This window comes from Mauremys mutica, chromosome 23, assembly GCF_020497125.1.
Source record: "Mauremys mutica isolate MM-2020 ecotype Southern chromosome 23, ASM2049712v1, whole genome shotgun sequence".
Classification (NCBI taxonomy): Eukaryota; Metazoa; Chordata; order Testudines; family Geoemydidae; genus Mauremys; species Mauremys mutica.
The window spans coordinates 17,022,268-17,039,948 of NC_059094.1; the positions used below are offsets into that span (position 1 = coordinate 17,022,268).

At 43.9% G+C, this 17,681-nt stretch overlaps 1 protein-coding gene and 1 long non-coding RNA gene across 2 annotated transcripts in view; one reads left to right on the forward strand and one right to left on the reverse strand.

Annotated features, from left to right (window-relative positions):
• Window positions 1-38: 38 nt before the first annotated feature.
• On the forward strand, window positions 39-16,144 carry C23H1orf94 (chromosome 23 C1orf94 homolog). The gene is made up of 6 exons (XM_044997693.1): window positions 39-363; window positions 7,580-8,241; window positions 9,453-9,622; window positions 11,719-11,793; window positions 13,947-14,131; window positions 15,825-16,144. The coding sequence occupies exons 1-6, from the start codon at window positions 98-100 to the stop codon at window positions 15,898-15,900; spliced, it is 1,434 nt and encodes a 477-aa protein (XP_044853628.1). The 5' UTR covers window positions 39-97; the 3' UTR covers window positions 15,901-16,144.
• The window catches only part of LOC123355343, a 69,341-nt gene continuing 53,414 nt past the window's right edge, over window positions 1,755-17,681 (reverse strand). The window contains exon 4 of the long non-coding RNA XR_006575073.1: window positions 1,755-1,913. This is a non-coding gene — a long non-coding RNA (uncharacterized LOC123355343). The remainder of the gene's footprint in view (window positions 1,914-17,681) is intronic.

A 17,681-nucleotide genomic window follows, 5' to 3' on the forward strand; every position in this document is an offset into this window, starting at 1 on the left:
ATGGTTTGTTGCTCTTCATTCCATTCTGTACCCACAAAAACACTTTTTTTTTAAACCAAGGTTGTCTTTTGCTTCCTGCGTGGGAAGAGATTGAAAGATGCTCACAGGTGGCAGTGGGCTCCAGGATCCAACGATAAACCCCAAGGGCCCATTTCCTCTAGGACCTTTCCCAAGACACATCTGGATCCACCACAACACCCCTCAAGACAGCTTGGACAAAGCCTGTCACGAGATCTGGAAACGCGTTCAAGGTCTTTCTGAAGAGCTCCAGCCTAGGTCAACATCCCCAGTCCTGCAGCCTACCTGTCACCCACTTTTGTCATCAGAACCCCTCAGAGGAGAAGGCAGCAACTTCCTGAAAGAGTGAGTGTTCTCAAAGTGTCAGAGAGGAGATCACTGACCAACTCCAAGTGGAAATTCACCCCCATCCCTCTTATACGCCCTTTCTTCTCTATAGTAGCTTTGGGAACGTGTGTACAAACAGACTAGGTAAGCTCTCAGACTGGTTGAGATAAGACACCGTGGTTGTTTATTTTCACAGCACCAACCCAGAGAGCAAAATGATCTCCTTTCCCTCCGCACATTCATTTTCCTATGCAAAATGCCCTGTGATGCCTAGCCACATCTGTAATTCTGAAGCACAGTAAGCAGCTGCCGCATTCAGTTCCCCACAGCAGCTTGTTTTTTTTTTTAAAAAGATCAAAATATTTACAGTAAGAAGCAAAAGAAGCCTTCAAAAGAGCAAAGCAGAAAATTAAAATGTTATACTGTAAACAGCTGATCTTTACAAAGGAAAGCTGAATTTGGCAGAGAACTTTTTTCTGCCAAGTCTCTCTCCATGGGGTAAGTCATAGGAAGGGAAGAAGGTACAATTTTCAAATTTAAGAGGGAGGTATTTATAGAATTCTCCTGAAGCAGGGCAGGAGGGAAACCAAAAAAATTAAAATTTGCAAACCCAGCAATTAATTAGCAGAGGTTGGCAACTTCCCTGATCTTAAAGCAAAAATGCAATACAGCAGTCAGGGTTGCACAGACTGGGTCCAGCCTGCTTTGATGCAGTAAATAAATAACATTAGAGCTCAAACTGCTTTATGAAAGGTGAATTAGTATAATTTCTCCCTTTATACAGAGGGGGAAATAAACTGAAGGGAAGGGATTTAACCAAGGTCACATATCAGAGGGGTAGCCGTGTTAGTCTGGTTCTGTAAAAGCAGCAAAGAATCCTGTGGCACCTTATAGACTATAGTCTATAAGGTGCCACAGGATTCTTTGCTGCTTTTACAAGGTCACATAGTGAATCGGTGATATGTATCCAGGAATAGAACCCAGTAGTCCTGACTCCAAATCCAGTGCCCCATCAATGCTAAGTGTACTATAATCTTGAAGGTAGACTCTAGAAGTCATGAAGAGTCAATCAGGCTCATTTCTCCTCTCGCATCCATGTGGATCTGGAGTCACTCCACTGAAGTCAGTCTCCAGTGCACAGCTGGGGTAAGAGAAAGGAGAATGCAGGCCCAAGCGTCTTTATGAACCAGATGCTCATCACACCAGTTAATGCACTAGTGGAAGGCGCTCAGATATTATGGTGAGAACGGCTGCACAAGAGCCTGTGTAGAAGAGAATTAAACTACTACTAACAATCTGAATTTTAAGTCCTCCCCTATTTTAATAAATGAAATTGACCCTTAAAGCAGCATAATTTTTGTTTATTAGCAGTGAATTTAGTTGGCTCTGCAAGGGCAGCCAGCCTAACATTATCCCTTGCCAATGTGCCTCATAACTGCCCTGAAACTCTCCCTAGGTATGGGGAGAGACTAGAGTGTAGTTCCATACTCTCCTCTTTCCTTTGCATCTGTGCTGCGCAACCGTCCACAAGAGCGCCAGAGCTGTGGTGGATCTTCTGAGGGGGATACCTGAAGAAACAGAAACTGGACTGAGACCCATCAAACTCATTCTTCATGCAATGAGAGAGGCAGCGAGGTCCGGTGGACAGGGCATGCTAAGCCTAGGAATCAGGAGACCAGGGTTTTACTGGCACCTCTACCACGGAGCTGCTGGGTGACCGTGGGCAAGTCACCTCTCCCGTTCCCTCACAGACTGTGTCTTGACTGTTTAGGGCAGGGGCTGTCTCTCACTTTCTGTCTATAAGGCTCCTAGTGCTAAGCGGCCCTGATCTTGGTCCCTATACAAGTAATAACTGAACTGCCTTCAAATCGGTTTTGGTTACTATTGACCAAATGCCAAGACCTGCTTTGCTCTACTCATTTGAGTAATCTCTCTGAAACCAACGCTGCTGCTCAAATGAGGACAGTGAGCAGAATTCTAACCGGGGCCATATTTTTACCATTGACTCTGGATGTCCAAGTGTCCTTATCCAACTGCCAGGAAGAGATTTTATAAAAACCTCACAGTCTATGCTGATGGCCAATAAAGGTCCATGTGTTACCTGATTTGTCATCTGCAACAACACTGGGGCCAAGACTAGTCCTAGTGACCTTGCTTGATTTAGCAAACTCTAATTATTTTAAAATATTGACTTATGCAAATCACAGCTAAGTTCATTTTAAATGCATCTGGAATCTTTTGAACAAACAGTTTCACCTTCCTGGCTTTGTTACTGGAATAATTTAGACATAGGAGGATGACAAGTCACTGGAAACATCCAGAGCTTCTGTTATGTTTTATTCCATATTGTGACCACACCTAGTAGACCCAATTGAGGTCAGGGCCCCATTTTGCTGGGTGTTTTCACACGTCTAGTAACAGGCAGTTCACTGCCTTGACGAGTTTACAATCTAAACACATGAGGTAGACAGAAAGGATGGTTCAGTGATTAAGGCCCTAGGTTAGGACTTGGGCAAGTCCCTTCTCTGCCACAGACTTCCTGCCTGCCTTTGGGCAAATCACTTAGATCCAGATCCTCAGTCCTTGGGCCTCAATATCTTTGAGGATCTGGGCCTTCCCAATGTCCTTATGCTTCAGTTCCCCATCTGTAAACTGGGGATAACAGCACTGCCCTGACTCACAGGGGCGTTGTGAGAATATGTACATTACAAGATTGCAAGGCGCTCAGACACTGTGGTGATAGGTGCCAGTCGAGTACAACAAAAGGAAAAACAAAAGGTGATCCCATTTTACAGATGCTACACGAGGACTTACAACGATATTGCAGCAAAGAATTTGCATTGTATCCAGGCCCCCCTTATTATTCTTGTACTACCTTAGCACTTTGAGGGCCGGCTGAAATCAGGGCCCTACTGTGCTGGGTGCTGCACAGGCACACAGTAAGAGACAATCCCTTAGAATCTCAACAGACAAGTCCTCCTAGTGGCAGAGCAGGCCTCCTGACTTCCCCTCTTTTAAAATCAGGCTGTAAAACTTTCCTTCTGTGTTTGCATTAGTTTGGTTCTGAGAACTGATGTGCCATATGAAGGCTGCTTGAAATAGTTCTAAGGAAGGGGAAGTTTTATTTGGAAGCAGTGATACTGATAAACCATCACAGAGATCAACACGGATTTGTAGATTTTAATGTCAGTTGGGACTGTTATGATCATCTCATCTGACCTCCTGTAGAACACTGGCCAGAGAATTTCACCAAGCAAGTCTCACCATCTCTGCATCAAGCTCCCTAAGTTCTGGGAGAACTGGAGCAATGTTTCTCAAACTGGGGTCGCCACTTGTGTAGGGAAAGCCCCTGGCAGGCCGGGCCGGTTTGTTTACCTGCCCTATCAGCAGGTCCAGCTGATCATGACTCCTACTGGCCGTGGTTCGTCGCTGCAGACCAATGGGGGCTGCGGGAAGTGGCGGCCAGTAAGTCCCTCGGCCCACGCCGCTTCCAGCAGCTCCCATTGGCCTGGAGCAGCGAATCGCGGCCAGTGGGAGCCATGATTGGCCGGACCTGTGGATGCGGCAGGTAAACAAACTGGCGTGGCCTGCCAGGGGCTTTCCCTACACAAGCAGCAACCCCAGTTTGAGAAACGCTGAACTGGAGCATTTTTTAGACCACTATAATCTTGTTTAAAGGCTTCAAATGGTGTGGAATCCACCACACCCTTATGTAAACTGTTCACCTGGTCAACTACTCTCACTGTTAAAAATATGAAGCTTATTTCTAGTCTGAAGCCGTCTCTCAGCAGCTTGTTCCCACAGGCATTTGTTATGCCTGTGTCTGCTATAATAAAGAGGGCCCCTGCTATCAGAAATCTCCCCCCTACATAGGTACTTACAGACTACTATCGAATCACCTCTTAACCTTCTCTTGGAGAAACTAGATACAGCAAGGGACTAAAGAAGTTCAGTGCAAGGCAGGATTTCCAGACCCTGAATCATATTTGTAGCTTTTAATCCTTTCTAATTTGTTGACATCCTTTTTGAAGTGTTGACACCAGAACTGGCCCCAGGATTCCAGTCTCACTAAGATACATACAGAATGGTTTGAACACCTGCCTACTTCTACTCCTTATTCCCCTGCTAATACACCCAAGGAACCCATCTGCTTTCTTCTCCCAGTGCGATGCACTGGAGCTCAGGCTCAGCTGGTTCTTGACCATGACCCTTAAATGTGTTTCCGAGTCACTGCTTCCCAAAATATACCCCCCATCCTAGTAAGTGTGACTTGCATTCTTGGTTCCTTGAACGTACAACCTTACATTTAACAGTACAAAGCACAGGTCTGAGTGAGCCCATTGTTTACCATGTCACCCGTTTGTGTGTCATCAGCAAACTGTACCAACAAGGATTCCATGTTAGGTATTTTTTCCCCCTTTATGTGGATATGAATTGCCTTGAACAGCCTCATCACCGGCAGACCTTTACTCCTCTTTCCTAAATTTACTTTCCTTCCTGAGATTTGGCTTCCTGTCTTTATCAAAGACTCCCCAGGACATTGTAGCACCTAGATTCTGAAAAAGCCTCAGGTTGGAAATCTCTGATGGCCCCATTTGTGATGACGATTGCACCAACTGAGCCTTCCCTAGTCTCCCAGCACATTCTGGGAAAACTGGATTGACCACAAGACTGGATGTGATATGGGTACTTGACACACCAAACCCTTATATAGATGCTTACCTTTACTCACATGAGTAGCCCCACTAAAATCAATGGCTCTACTCACATCAGTAAAATCACATGTGTATACGATTGCAGGATCAGGGCCCTAATATGCACTGCAAAGGTAGCTTTGAACTGGAATGGAAGTCAGAGGTGGGGAGGAAGGTTATACCTTTTTTAAATAGTAAAACAGGCTGCAATTCACCACCTCCCAAACTGCCCCCACCCAAAACCCCAAAAAACTAAGGAGCTGAAGTTTCTTGGTTATTTTATTTTAGGAAGAGATGAGCCAGGCAGTTTAAAAACTCTAATAATTACACAGTGAGTCCATAATCAGACATAATTAGGTGAATTTATAATTGATGATTAAAAAGTTTGGCAAGCTATTTATATGTACACATTTATAACCCTGGCCATCCTGTCCCCAAACCAATAAGGATAACCAGTTTATGCATTAAGTTACTAATTACATTTGGAAATAAGTGAGCAAACTGGGTCCCTCATCACACAAGTAATCAACAGAAGGCAGGAGTATTGTGAGCAGGCAACCATGCCGGAAAGATCCATAATTAAAAAGTTCCTGAAAATAAACCAATTTCTGACCATGAACATGCCCATTTCACCACTGTCCTGCACTTTATGCCATCAATAGATTGCAAGCTCTGTGGGACAGGGACTGTCTTTTTGTCCTGTGTTTGTACAGCTCCTAGCACTTCGGGGTCCTGGCCCACAACTGGGGCTTCTAGGTGCTGCCACAAAAACAAATAGTAACACAGCACACTAGGGCAGAATGTGTGTAAAACATCATTGTGATTCAAGAGCATTTCACACTCGCATTTGCACTGGTGTGAGTGGCTGCTGAAGATGCAGGGCAATGGTGAATCGGACCCAATAGATTTTAAAATTATCTTTAAATTGAGTGATTCATGCCCTGTCGTCCAGTCCCACCATCTGGCAGTCAGAGGCTTAGGGATACCCAAAGCATAGGATTGCATCCCTGACCATCTTGGCAAATAGCCATCAATGGACCTGTCCTCCATCAACCTGTTGAAATCACATAGAACTCATTCTAGGACTGGGATCTTTGATTGCAACTGGAGTTGTGAGTCTAAGCACCTCTGGCGACCAGACCATTTTTAGGTCAAGAGCTTTGTGCACCCAGCGTGTGCAATTTGGATAAAGAACTTGAGTGTTTAGAGCGAGAGATTTGTATCGCATGTGGTAGATGATTGTGTATTCCCATTAGGCGTCAAATTCAGGGCTCTGTTCTCAGAACATCGGCTTGACTCTTACATTGAAGCCAATCTCATTGCAAGCCGCACTAAAAGTCCACACTCAACTTTGCCTTCACTGACCTCTAACCTACCCCCAAGGCTTCCAGTAAACATTTGTTCTACCATTAGTTTGACTCCCTCTGCAAAGGAGCTAGTCAATATGTACTGGTCCCCGAAATGGCCAAAGGTAGGGAAAGACAGTCTAGTGTAGTGGTCCCCAACCTTTTCGTCTGGCGGGCGCCAGATGAAGGACCGTGAGGGCGGTGGAGCACCCGCCGAAATGCTGCCGAACTTCTGTGGCATTTCGGCGGTGACGCCTCTTGATGACGTCACTTGTCGGCGGCAAGCGGTGTCATCAAGAGGCGTCGCCACCGAAATGCCACCAAAATTCGGCGGCATTTCGGCAGATCCTCCACCGCCGGCCAGGACGTGGGCGCATTTAGATGCCCCCACGGGCGCCGCGTTGGGGACCCCTGGTCTAGTGGATAACAGGCTACTGGATCCACTGGGAGATATCTCACCCATCTTGTCTCTCTGGAATTCTAGAGACATTACTATTACTAGCTGACGGTCTGTGATGCAACATGGGCATAATCCATAAACTGTGTAAAAAAAGCCAAAAATGGCTGAGAACTTAAACTGGATGGTAACAGAGTGCCAGTCCCAGTGATGATTGAGCCTGGTTATATTCATAACTTAATTTACCCGTGCCTCAGTTTCCCCATCTGTGTCATGGAGAGAATTCAGCCCGATCTCACAAGGGTGTTGGAAGGATAAAAATTCACTAGTGATTATGACGTGTTCTGAAACTATAGCGATGAGGGCCATTTAAGTACAGTTGCACAATGTAGGCTTTATCTATACTAGGGCTTTGTGGGGGCCCCTCCCCCAAATTGTGATGATTTCAAATTTCAGTTAAAAAGTGGGTGGGGGCAGCAATTCTCTCTCCCCATTTTTCAACCGATTGTCACCCACTACTAAGGCCAGGTCAACTGATGCTGAACTCAATATTGGCTGCAAGCATATTAGGCTTGGCAAGTAATTCATATGCCCCTATTGTCAACAGTAAGTCATTTTCCTAGTGTAGACAAGGCTTGGATTTCATTATGTAGCAGAAATATATTTCTAGCCCCAGAATTTACTTTAAGCACATCTCTCATAATAATTCTTTATGCTCCCACGTTCTTCATCCAAGTTGTCTGCAGTTATCCTGTTGAATGTACATTAAGCATGTTCGATTTCTCTCTTTCATGTAGATCGTTGGAACAGAACTGTGTCAAAGATGAGATTTCCCTTCTGGTGGAACAGGAGTACCTGAGCCTTACCCAGGAGAGCATTAGCGAGACAGAAACGCAAGATTTAGAAGGAAGCAAAGAAACTGCCTCTACTTTAAATCAGACTTCATCAAACAACAGCCTTTTCCTGGTTTCCGATAGGGACCAGTTGCTAGATGAAACAGAAGCAGTAGAAAGCATGTACCGAGCAATGATGGGAAGCAAAGAAAGGGAGATGAAACTCAGATCTCTCTGTGATGCTCAGCTTTCTACAAAATCCACCATCGCTGGGATTCTACGTCCTTCAAAATGCACCTTCAAGAATGCTAGAGGGGTGGACAATGGTAACCCAGTGGTTTCTAACAAAGAGACCAGTAAGTCACTGGTGCCGTGTCCATTGAAACGCACAGAAGCTGCCAAAGCGCCAGATAACCAGATGGTGGTGGAGGAAACCAGACTGACCAAGGACTACCTACAAAGTAACATGTTCAATTCCCCCACCCATAAGGAGAGCGCAGTGGTGCCTCCGCCTTCCACGACAGCAGAAAGCCGAACCACGGGGCCAAAGAAGCAGCTCCCGGTGTTTGCCAAGATCTGCTCAAAAACTGATCCCGACTCAGTTCCCGAGGGACTTCAGAACACAGGTACAGGGTGCTTGGAAGCATAATTTGGGAATGATTGGCAAGGGGGAATAAAGTAAAGCAAGAGATGGTTAAAATGCAGCTGACATCGAATGGGAAGGGACCTTCTGGGTCGGGTCCAGTCCCCTGTGATTGCAGGCAGCCATAGACAACAGGTATGGTATTCACTGCTATATACAGAGATGTCATTTCATCGGGGAAAAACAATTTGGTTCTTAACCTTTTCCATAGTGTTTTCCTCAGTTCCATACCAGGACCAACTCCCTGTCATCCAGCTGGGATCTATGCAACACCCTTCTCCCACTTAACAAGACCCCAATATTGAGATCCCATGGACTGGCGGATATGACTGGTAGCTTTTTAAAGAAGCCAACTTGAAAGTCTGCATGGAACTATCTTACTATCTGCTGCACTGGATGCCAGCCGGGTCAGAAATAAATCTTGCACATATCTCTTTCCTTGTATTAGCAAGGGTACCATTTTTGTGGTAGGCTAACCTGAGATGATCAATACTGACGGAGCTTGATTCACTGCCAAGTGAAAACAATAGGACTTTTCCCATTGACTGCAATGGGCATTGATTCGGTTCAGAACGCATTATCTCACATTTTGTGAAGGTAGAGTTAGCCCCTATAGTCCAAGCTTTTCCAGAATTAACCTAAGTATTTTAGGGGCCATATTTTGTTCGAGGCCCAATTTGAGACTCTTTACAGGGGCCAGAAAGTACTGAGCAACCATCCTCGGAAACTCCCCATCAGACGTCTCAGGATGAGCACTCAACATCAGTAATCCATTTTGAAAATCTTGGTCTAGTGCATTGCAACCCGGAGATGCTATAAAATGAATGCAAACGAAAAGCAAGTCAGTTCCCCCCCCTAACATTAAAGAGGTTTTGAATGAGGTGCAAAGGGTCTTGTTCCAGTCTTATTCTAGCTGAACCATTTCATTCATCCTTATCACTCAGACAGTTACATTTAATGCCAAGTCCTGTAGGGACTGGATGGACAGGTCCTACTAATCAGAGAATTTAAAGTGCTAATTGTTAAATTTGGGTCTCAAAACTGAAAGATTGTAGCCAGTGGAAGTAGGTGAGATCTTAAGTAAATATTGTTTGTGGGCAAAGCACACCCTTTTAAGTTAGGCTGATCCACAGGAGCAAAGAAAAGCCCAGCATGTCTGTTTAATAACGTGTTTAACCATCTTTTGTTTTACAGTAACTACAGCAGCATCGGATAAGAACAACCTCAAATACAATGGGAACGTCTTCACCCCGCGTTTTGCTACCACTTCAACGACTGCCTCCTTAAACCAGCCAGTGTGGCTCAGTCTGAACTATCCTCCACCCCCCATCTATCCAAACCATTCAAACTTTCCACAGTTCCAGGTAATAGAACAATAAGCATGCAGGGTTCTTGTCTGGCATTGTCAGAGCTAAGCCTGGCAAGCCTGTGGTTGCAGCCACCACTGCTTCTAAATCTACTTTTTGCTTTGTACCATTGGAAGGATCTGAAAGGAACTGGATTGCTATCCAACTCAGCGCTTTGGGGGGAAAAAAAGGGAGATAACTTTGGGTGGCAAACAAAACAAAGAACAAGTAGTTCAGTGCATTGGTGGTGTTCATGCTTCACTGGAAGGGGTGCTGAATTTATGAGTTATGACCGACTGTGCTTTGTACCTGTTTTCATTCCTAGGTTAGCACCAGTTTACAGTTTTCATTTGCTAGGATCCCCAAAAGGATTTTTGATACTATCGCCGTGTTTACAGATGAAGATGCCAAAACTAGGGTTGCCTGTACAACCTTAATTTAGTCTCAAGTTGCAGTGGGGGAGGTCTAGGTTGGATATTAGGAAACACTATTTCACTAGGAGGGTGGAGAAGCACTGGAATGGGTTCCCTAGGGAGGTGGTGGAATCTCCTTCCTTAAAGGTTTTTAAGGCCTGGCTTGACAAAGCCCTGGCTGGGATGATTTAGGTGGGGTTGGTCCTGCTTTGAGCCGGGGGTTGGACTAGATGACCTTTGAGGTCTCTTCCAACACCAATATTCTATGATTCTCCTTGTGTGTATACATGAGGATACAGTCTTTAATTCCATGATGACTGACTATTTTTTCCACATGATCCCGGCCTCATTCAGTGCACAGAATGGATGATGCTCACTCAATAAGCAGCTAATCAATATTTTGTTTTCTCCTTATTTTGTGCATGACCCCAGGCCTTATTTACTGCACATTATTACAGCCCACATCTGAAGATGAAAATATTAATTTCCTCATGGGCTTTTCTATTGTGCTCATCATAATTATATTATCTAGGGGCCACACAAACATGAATGAATTTATTTTCACAATATCCCTATAAGATATGGGAGGGGTTATGATGGGAAACTGAGGCACAGAAATAAAGGTCAAAAGTATCCATTAATTTTGGGTGCCCAATTTGAGACCTCCAAGATCTGATATTTCCGAGTATGTAGAACTAAATAGCACTTCAAAGCACAGCTCCCATTGACTTTAATCAGCACTTCTACAAGTCAAACACCAGGCTCTCAAGTCAGGCACTCAGAAAATGAGGAATACCCAACTGGTGACCCCCTCTGAAAACTTTGGCTTAAGTGACTTGACTAGCATCACATAGGAATGCTGTGGCATAGGCAAGGATGGAATCCATTTTTCCAGGGTTGGTATTTAACTACCTTAACTATGACACCCTCCTTTCTCTTCCTGAAATTCCCTGCCTCGTTCAATACATATGTGCAATATTTTGATTTAGCCGTACCAACATTTTCTGGTGAGGGGAAAAATGTTCCACCAGAAAAAAATTCATCAGTTTTGTTCTTCTCCTTTCACTTAATACATGGAATAGTTTCTTCAGTCATGTCCCACCTTCCACCAATCTTACCTCTGCATTTTTCTTATCCCCAGCTCACTCGGTTAGATTTAACTCTAGATACCACCCTAGCCCCATGGCAGAGTCTTATCATCCCTCTGGCCTGTTCACACTGGGCCACCCTATCCAATTCCAATGAGATTTGAACACCGACCTCCCTTAAAACTCTTGGAAAATCTCATCCTTAAAGACTAAGTTCTTTGACTGGCCTCAACTCAGCCTATCATTTTGTGGGTGCACTTTTGCACTCTGTAATCAACTACAGTTGTATTTAATAGGCATTTGTCAGCTGCTTGATACGTTCAATGACAAGTTACTGATCATCTGCATGCATAATTAATCCTTCTCTCATTGAGGTCAACGGGAAGTTGGAAGGAGAGCGCAGAACCTACCGCAGAGAGCTGTAATGTAGAGAAGAAAGCTAGACTTGTGGAGTCAGAGAGGAGAATCTTGGCCAAAGATATTAACTAAATTCAGCTGACCTCCGCTCCCTTGAACAAATAACATGCCCTTGAAAAGACAAAGGAACATATTGCAGAATAAAAATAAAACCTAGTCAGGCTGTTTTAAAGTCATGTCTTTTGTATTTTGACAGGGCTTGTATCCGCAGAGAGCACGGATCCCCTACCAGCAGACTTTACACCCTCCCCTAGGATGCTATTCGAGACAGGTGTGTCTAAATGGTTATAAATATGCTTTCATTTGCAGAACACAAATGCTAAGCATAGAAAATTAGACAGAACTGTTTGTCATGGGGCATAACAGACATTGGTAGCTTTGCAAAATACGATTTGGGGGCCAGATCCTCAGATGGTGTAAATCAGCATAGGTCTATGCAGTTACATCAGTTTAGATTAGCTGAGGGCCTGGCCCCAAACCTCTAACCAAAATATCCAATTGTATATGCTCCATTTAGTGTTAACTTAGGACAGTCCTTTTTCTCTTTGTAAAGAATGGTACAATCAGCATCATGAAATGGTGCATTTCTATTACGTGTTAATGTATGAGTGAGGAGGAGAACACTGGATGAGCTGCAGCGAGATAAGCTATGACAGTAAGAGGCACCAGGAGAGCCTCAACAGAGCTGATCTCGTGCATGTCACTGCAGCACTTCTGGTCAGATCCAAATTGGTTTCTCAAGTTGGGGCAGGGGAGCTAAAACATTAATTAGGGAAAGGCCATCCCTTTGAAAGGGCAGCAGCCCCAGAGAATTTTGCAGTGTCCTGCAACACCCACAGTATTATCCCAGGGTGATGGAGGGGAAAGAGTATAACCATATTCTACAGAAATGTTACCAGATGGTGTAGCAGTGATCTAGTGGATAGGGCCCTGGCCTTGACAGCAGGAGACCTGGGTTCTCATCCCAACTCTGCTCTGTGACCTTGGATAAATTTTCCTGTGTCCTCTTCACCTGTCTTGTCTATTTACATTGCAAGTTCTTTGGCCAAGGACCGACTTTTCCTCAGTAACTGCACAGCAGCTACCATAAGCGGGCCCCGATTTCAGTTGGGGCAGTAAAACTGCTAATAAATAACAATATAGATGGCACAGAAGGTGGTTTGGGGGTGGCCAGGAGTCAGGACTACATGGCTCCAATAGCCTAAATTCTCATCTACATATTGGGAGGGGGGTCCATGGTCATCATTGCAGCTAAGGCCTATGGAGCGGCTATCTCCCTGTTCCACGTGCTGGCTCTGCTATAGGTGAGGAAAACAGGATGCTGTGTCCCATGCTGCATAGACTCCCCTGCCAAGCGAATGGAACTCAGGGGGTTGCCCAAGAGATAGTTTACTTTTCAGCCAACACACTTCTGTCCTAGACAGTCTGTACGATGCTTTGACTCTGTTTGCTTCTTCCATCTTTTCCTTCCGAAGAACTGACACGACTTTAAAAAAAGGAGGATGGGACTTTTGTTTGAAAAGGAACTGAGTCACCAAGTTGTGGGCCTCTCTCTGGGTAAACATGAGCTGGGTCTCTTGTAGCCAGTAAATTAGTTAATCCCTTCTGGGCATTCTCTCCAAGATAAGGAGGCTTCTACAGCAAGATGCAACGCACACAGCACTCAGACACGTCAGCTTTTTCCTCTTCCATTTCTGTTCTATAGGAGGGTGGGGTGAAGGGGAAACCCCATCGGATCAAAATTTAAGAGCTGGGCATACCACATAGACATCACTGCAACTCTCTCGCCAAATGGAGACATGGCTGAGAAGCACATTTATTATGCTGAATGCAACTGAATCAGATCTGAATGACACCAACATTTCTTTGTACAATGAACAATAGCAAGTAGAATGAGGAGCCCTTGTCAGCTTTGATATCCTTGACATGTTTTGTGTCATTTACAAGGCTTCTGTAGGAATGGATGCAAAAATACCTGTTGTAGTTGCAGCTGATTATCATAATGTCTTAAGCGTCCCGAGAACTAGATTTTGGGAGGTGCTGAGTACACTTTCAATCCCTTTGAGATCAGTAAGAGTTGAAGGTTTAATTCATCTGATCAAAAATGATGATGGGGCAGGGTAAATATATATATTTTTCTCCCAAAATGTCCCTGTTTTATCAAAGTTAAAAAATTCACTGATTTAACAAAATAAATAAATAAAACAAACCAACTCACTCCAACCAGACCCACAGTCACTAAAAAAAGTAGGAGGGGATTTTTGTGCAAAAATGTGATGAATATTTTCCCTTTTTCGTATAATTTTTGAATGACAAAATTTGAAATATTTCGTCCATCTCTAGTTCCAATTGGCATCTGCAGATCAGGCTGTAAACGGTTTTATTTCACCAACTTCTTGCTCTTTGTTTCTTTACCATCTGTAGGTAACTCCATACAATCCACAGCAGATTTTCCGGTCACCTTACACCCCTTTATTGAACTATATCCCTCTGGTCCAGCCCGGTTATTCATACCAGCAGAGGAACCCCTCTAAACCATCTAGCAGCGTTCGTGATCCACCAGCAATGGCGGGTGATGGGCCGCAGTATCATTTTTCTCATTCATATGGGTACGTCCACATTGATGTGTGGTCTAGTTCTCATAGCACATCATGGGAGGGTTTAAGTGAGTTACAGTAAAAACCACATGGAGCTACTGACTTGAGCTAGTTGGAAAATGGAATTTCCATCCAGCTGGAAATTTCCAACTTTCAAACCATTTTTAATACCCAATCAGAACAAAAAGTCAACATTTTCAATGGAACAGAATTTCCAAAAAAACCATCGACCCAGAAACAGAAACGTTTTGTTGTGATAATGTTCAACTGATTTATTACTGTATGGTTGGAACATTATAATATATTATAGAAAATTCGAGTCCAAACAAATGAAATGAAAGTCAAAACCAAATATTTCACCTGATCTAAAAAGAGTCAAAATAAATTTAATTAATTTATTTGCCATCAAAAACATTGTGAAAGTTGCCACGTTCTTGCAAAGTGTTTTGATTTCAACAAAACTATACTATCCGATGGAAACCTGCTCCCCGTCCCCAACTTTCACTGCATGTTATGAGATGAGCTGTCTTCCAGACACAAAGCCATTCATCTTGAGTCTTAGTTTAAATAAAGGGAAAGTCGTAAGAACAAAAATAAAAGAGACAACAGTGTATGTGTGTCTCCTCTGCAACATGCAGCATCAGCCCTGCCTTGCAAAAATGACAGCTGTCCCTGCACACAGGCAGACTTAGAAATGTACAGGGTCACTACTCAGGAAACAAAATGTTAATGGTTACACCACTATATCCATCAAAATAATGATAGAACATTAAAGTGGAGGTGGAAGTTTTTTTGAATTTCTAGGCCATTTTTCAAGTCATGGCAAAATTTTCAGTAATCAAATTCAGGGTGGGGTGGGAGGAATAGGACAAAATAAGATGAGACTTTTGTGAAAAAGAATTCTCCTCCTTTTTCAAGAGTGGGCCAATCTAAATGTTTTGAATTTCCATTTTTTGTTGAATTTATGGAGCCCAGCAAGGGTTAGCAACCCAAGTACGAACCTAAGGTCCCTGGTGGCCTTGTACTGTAGATTAAAGCTAGCAGGGGTAGGGCCGGCTTTAGACCAGTTCCCCCGATTCCCCGGAATTGGGCCCCGTGCCTGCGCCTAAGAGGGCCCCGCACCTTAGGCGCCTTTTTAAATTTTTTTTTACATACCCAGCGGCGGTCCGGGTCTTTGGTGGCAGGGGGTCCTTCACTCGCTCCGGGTCTTCAGCAGCATTTCAGAACCAGGGGTCTGGAGCGAGTGAAGGACCCCCCGCCGCCAAAGTGCTGAAGACCCGAACCGCCGCCGGGTATTCAAATTGGGCCTTGCAGTTCCTAAAGCCGGCCCGGAGCAGGGGTATGTCTACCAGCTACATTTCACCTTAATTTGCTGTATAGACATACCCCTAGACATGATGGTTAAAATGCTGGAAGACCACTTATTTGTAACAACAGTGGGAAAGTTTAGGGGGAAGAGACAACTATCTATACAAGGTCTATGGCTTTTAGGGCTGGATTTGTAAAGGTATTTAGGCATCTAACAATGCAGATGCGATTTTCAAAAGCACCTAGCTGCACCTTTAGGCATCTAAATACCTTTAAAAATCTGGCCCTTCAGCAAGATTTCGAACCTTTTACAAACAACAAGCTCAAAAGGGAAGGGTGGAAAAAAACCTGTGGAGGAAATCATAATGAAACTGGATTTAATTTGAATGTTTTTCAGGTTTAGTTCCACACCTGGTGGATCTGTGAGGACAAACCCATATTTCTCTTCCAGTGGGAGTGGTATAAACTTTTAGATCATCTAACTTTTTGATGCATCGTTTGGAGACCCTGAAGCTTCAGTCACTGTTAGGAATCCAGAGGTCAAATAAGGACTTATTTTGTATTTCCCATAGTGAAGATTTCTGTCTAGAATGAGCCTACATGACTTATGTGTAAAGAAACAGCTACACAACAATTCATCCGAAAGAGGAGAGTTTTGTTTAGCGGAAGCAAATGAGATTTTTTTTTTTGGTATGATGGAGAGAAATAATAAAAAAAAAATGTTTTATTTATGACAGATGCCTGAGCTGCTTAAAATTGAATTTTGCTGTAATAAAGATGGCTGATATAAAAAGGATCATGGCCACACATTTCAGAGGTGATAACTTGAGTTGTGTATTCAAAGTGAGATTAACACAGAGGCATTCAGTAGCTACGGGTCTTGATTCTGTGGGGGAAAATGCTTGTGTCTTGTATCTGGAACCAAGATACTGGTCTACATTTTAGCATTAAGGAAGAGGAAACCAGAAAGCCTGTACAAGGAAACTTATTTTATTATGTTCCCTTTATTGAATTCAGAGTTTCAGGCTCTAACATTTGAAAGTGAGCTTTTGCCCTTGCAACATAGCTCCTGCTTGGGACTATAACATTAAAACAGCCTCAGGGTGGTAGGCAATCTACAGACAGCTATGATGGATGTCTTTCTACCCTAGTTCAACAACAAGCTGTTGGGTTAAATGCAGAAAGGACTGAATGGAATTATATGGCCTGTTATGCTGGAGGTCAGATTCACTAGGTGATCATAATGGTACCTCCTGGCCTTAAAAAAAAATAAAGTTAATAACGTCTCTGTTGCAAAGAGTTTACAATCTGCAATTGTAAGGTCCTGCAACCGATAATGTAAGTGTCTGTCTATCCACTAACTTCAGTGGGTCTTCACTTAGGGCTTGTCTATATAGGGAGTTATACCGGTATATGGTTAAGTGTGAATACAAACAACTATAGTTGGACTGGTATAGCTCCCCAAGTGAACACTTCCCACTATAAGTGCCCGTTTTGATTTAGCTTATGTTGCTTTCAAAGCAGTTTAAGCTAAACCAGAAGAAAGCCACTCTAGTCTAGAATAAGACTGTCCACGTAGGGAGTCTAACTATAGCAGATTAATTATACCAGTCTAATTTCCTGGATAGATAAGGCCTTAGATTGTAAACCTTATGGGGCAAGTACCTTCTTTTTGTTCTGTATTTGTACAGCACCCACCCAATGGGGTGCTGGTCCATGAGAAAGTCTTCTAGGTGCTTCTGCAATACAAATGGTAAAATAATGGGGCTCTGTGCAGGCACTGTGTTCTGCTGAATGACGAGGGGAAATTGATCCAGCAAGGAAACGGATTATCCGGAACATAACCACAGTGGAATGGGATATCAGATTAAGCCCACACTATGATGGCTGTATAATTCCCAGACAGAGTCTTGCCCCATATTGCAGGTCTATGAGCTGCACATATGGGGAGAGCAATACATTTATTTCAAACAGAAGGAAGTTGATCTCTGCCATCACACATCTGGGACAAGAGAGATAAGAACATAAGAACAGCCAGACTGGGTCAGACCAAAGGTCCATCTAGCCCAGTAGCCTGTCTTCTGACAGTGGCCAATGCCAGGTGCCCCAGAGGGAATGAACAGAACAGGGAATCATCAAGTGATCCATCCCCTATCGCTCCTTCCCAGCTTTGGGCAAACAGAAGCTAGGGACATCATCCCTGCCCATGCGTTTTCAAGACTTGTTCCCTGCAAGGTGGAGAGCACCCTCAACC

Bases quoted from the DNA above. Each gene is read 5' to 3' on its own strand.
- C23H1orf94 (XM_044997693.1), top strand. From the start codon at position 98: ATGCTCACAGGTGGCAGTGGGCTCCAGGATCCAACGATAAACCCCAAG. The intron at 8,242-9,452 runs GTACAGGGTGCT...TTTGTTTTACAG, and splicing joins CGAGGGACTTCAGAACACAG to TAACTACAGCAGCATCGGAT. The intron at 9,623-11,718 runs GTAATAGAACAA...GTATTTTGACAG, and splicing joins CAAACTTTCCACAGTTCCAG to GGCTTGTATCCGCAGAGAGC.